This window comes from Gordionus sp. m RMFG-2023, chromosome 1, assembly GCF_954871325.1.
Source record: "Gordionus sp. m RMFG-2023 chromosome 1, tfGorSpeb1-WG-v2, whole genome shotgun sequence".
Lineage (NCBI taxonomy): Eukaryota > Metazoa > Nematomorpha > Gordioida > Chordodea > Parachordodidae > Gordionus > Gordionus sp. m RMFG-2023.
In genome coordinates, this window is record NC_088775.1 from 12,145,353 (window position 1) to 12,147,323 (window position 1,971).

The 1,971-nt window shown below is 25.9% G+C and overlaps 1 protein-coding gene across 1 annotated transcript; it reads left to right on the top strand.

The window, feature by feature from the left end:
* The first annotated feature begins 578 nt into the window (after nucleotides 1-578).
* On the top strand, nucleotides 579-1,670 carry LOC135931665 (putative mediator of RNA polymerase II transcription subunit 26). The gene has a single exon (XM_065468926.1). It carries the CDS (start codon nucleotides 579-581, stop codon nucleotides 1,668-1,670), a length of 1,092 nt encoding a protein of 363 aa, XP_065324998.1.
* Nucleotides 1,671-1,971: the final 301 nt, after the last annotated feature.

A 1,971-nucleotide genomic window follows, 5' to 3' on the forward strand; every position in this document is an offset into this window, starting at 1 on the left:
TTAAAACTTATGATATACCTCAATACGTTATTATTGATAATATGTTGAAAGAAATGGGTATATGTAAAGAATTTTCTTATGTACGTGATAATAGGACGAACGAAATTGTTTTTTATTTTAAATCTTTACGAAAAATGATTGATGCATATATGTCTCTAAATGGAAAACCGTATATTCTTGATGACAATAATTTTATTTTTATATTTTGTAAAATTATTGAATATTAAAATTTAAATATCTTTATGCTCTACATATTTGACATTATATTTATAGGGTAAAGAAAATTTTTCCCTATATTTCATTTTATAGAATATCAATAAATTTTTTTCTAAAAACTTAGTCACGAATTAGTATTAAATTTTTCACAGACAAATTATATTGAAACTTAGTGGATTAAATCCTCTTTACGAATTCGAATTAGAATTTTTATAGATAAACTATTAAAACTTAGTGGACCATATTCTCTTGATTAAAATTAAAATTTTTAGACAACTTAAATTTGATTTTAATGAACTACAATGTTTTGCTTTTACGATTTTAAATATTGAAAGTTTACTTTACTCAAATAAAATTATATCATGGACGAAAAATTAACTCTTACACACACTCAATATGTTCCTAAATTTCCCAAGTTATCAGGAAAATTATCTGAGACTTACCTTAACTTAATAGAAACATACTTTGAAGGACATATTGAGTCAGACTCATCTAAAGTTAGGACACTACTATGCAGCTTACCAATTGAGATTGTAGACCAAGTTACGTCGATATGTTCTAAAGCACAGTTAAAAGATTTTAATATTGTTTTTGGTAAATTGAAACTGTTAATTCCAAGTGAGGACATTAATGTAAATATAAAGAACTTTAATTTAGCGGTACAAGGTGCCGAGGAGTCCTTCCATACTTTTTATTTTAGAATTTCAAAACTTCATAAAAAATGCGATTTTGATAACGATACAAGAATGATTGAGAAATTAATAACTTGTTCTTTAAATGATAATATCAGAAGGAAGTTAAATAAACATAAGCACGAAGGTTTAGATAAGATGATGAAATTAGGAGTGGAGTTAGATGGCAGCAATATTAAACCAGACGTTAGCGATACAAATTATGTATATAATGATAAAAAATTGGATAAAAATAAAAAATTTTACAATTTAAACATGGATAAAATACCATGCAAAAGTACTTTTAGTAATAATGAGAATAATTCTAATGATTATGAACGTAATAATTTTAAAGAAAATAATTTTAATTATAATGGACGTAACACTCATAAGGAAAATTTTGATTTTAAGAAGAGGAATTATAATGATTTTAGGCCTAATTATAGTGCTAGCCGAAACTATCAAAACAATATTTTTCGAGACAGTGAGGGTAACTCTAGAAATTTTCGTAATAACCAATCTTCGAATAACAATTCAAACTATTACGGAAGAAACTCCATGTGGCACAACAATAATTATAATAGAAACAATGCCTGGCAATACAATAACAATTCAAACAATTATGGTAGAGGTACTTGGCAAAACAATAATTATAATGGGAGAAACAATTCCTGGTCTTACAACAATCAAAGAAATCAGAGTCAATATAATAATCGATATGGTTATCAATATCAATCCTATAATAACAACAATAATGGAGAAAATAATGAGTGGAAAAATTAGAATCAAAATATTAATCAAAGAAAACCATTACAATATCATGATCAGAGCCAAAGTAATAGCAACAATTGCAATATGAATATTGAAGAGATTGTGGAAAATAAAAATGATGTTACACAAAATAATAATGATAGTGATTTTAATATCAACAATTTAACAGAGCATAAACTCAAGCATTCATGGCTTCCTTAAAAATAAACGATGTTACCGTTACAATGCAAGTCGATACTGGATCTAAATTCACAATTATACCTCATGATATGGCTAAACAAATAGGTATTAAAGATCTTAAAAAGTCCACTCT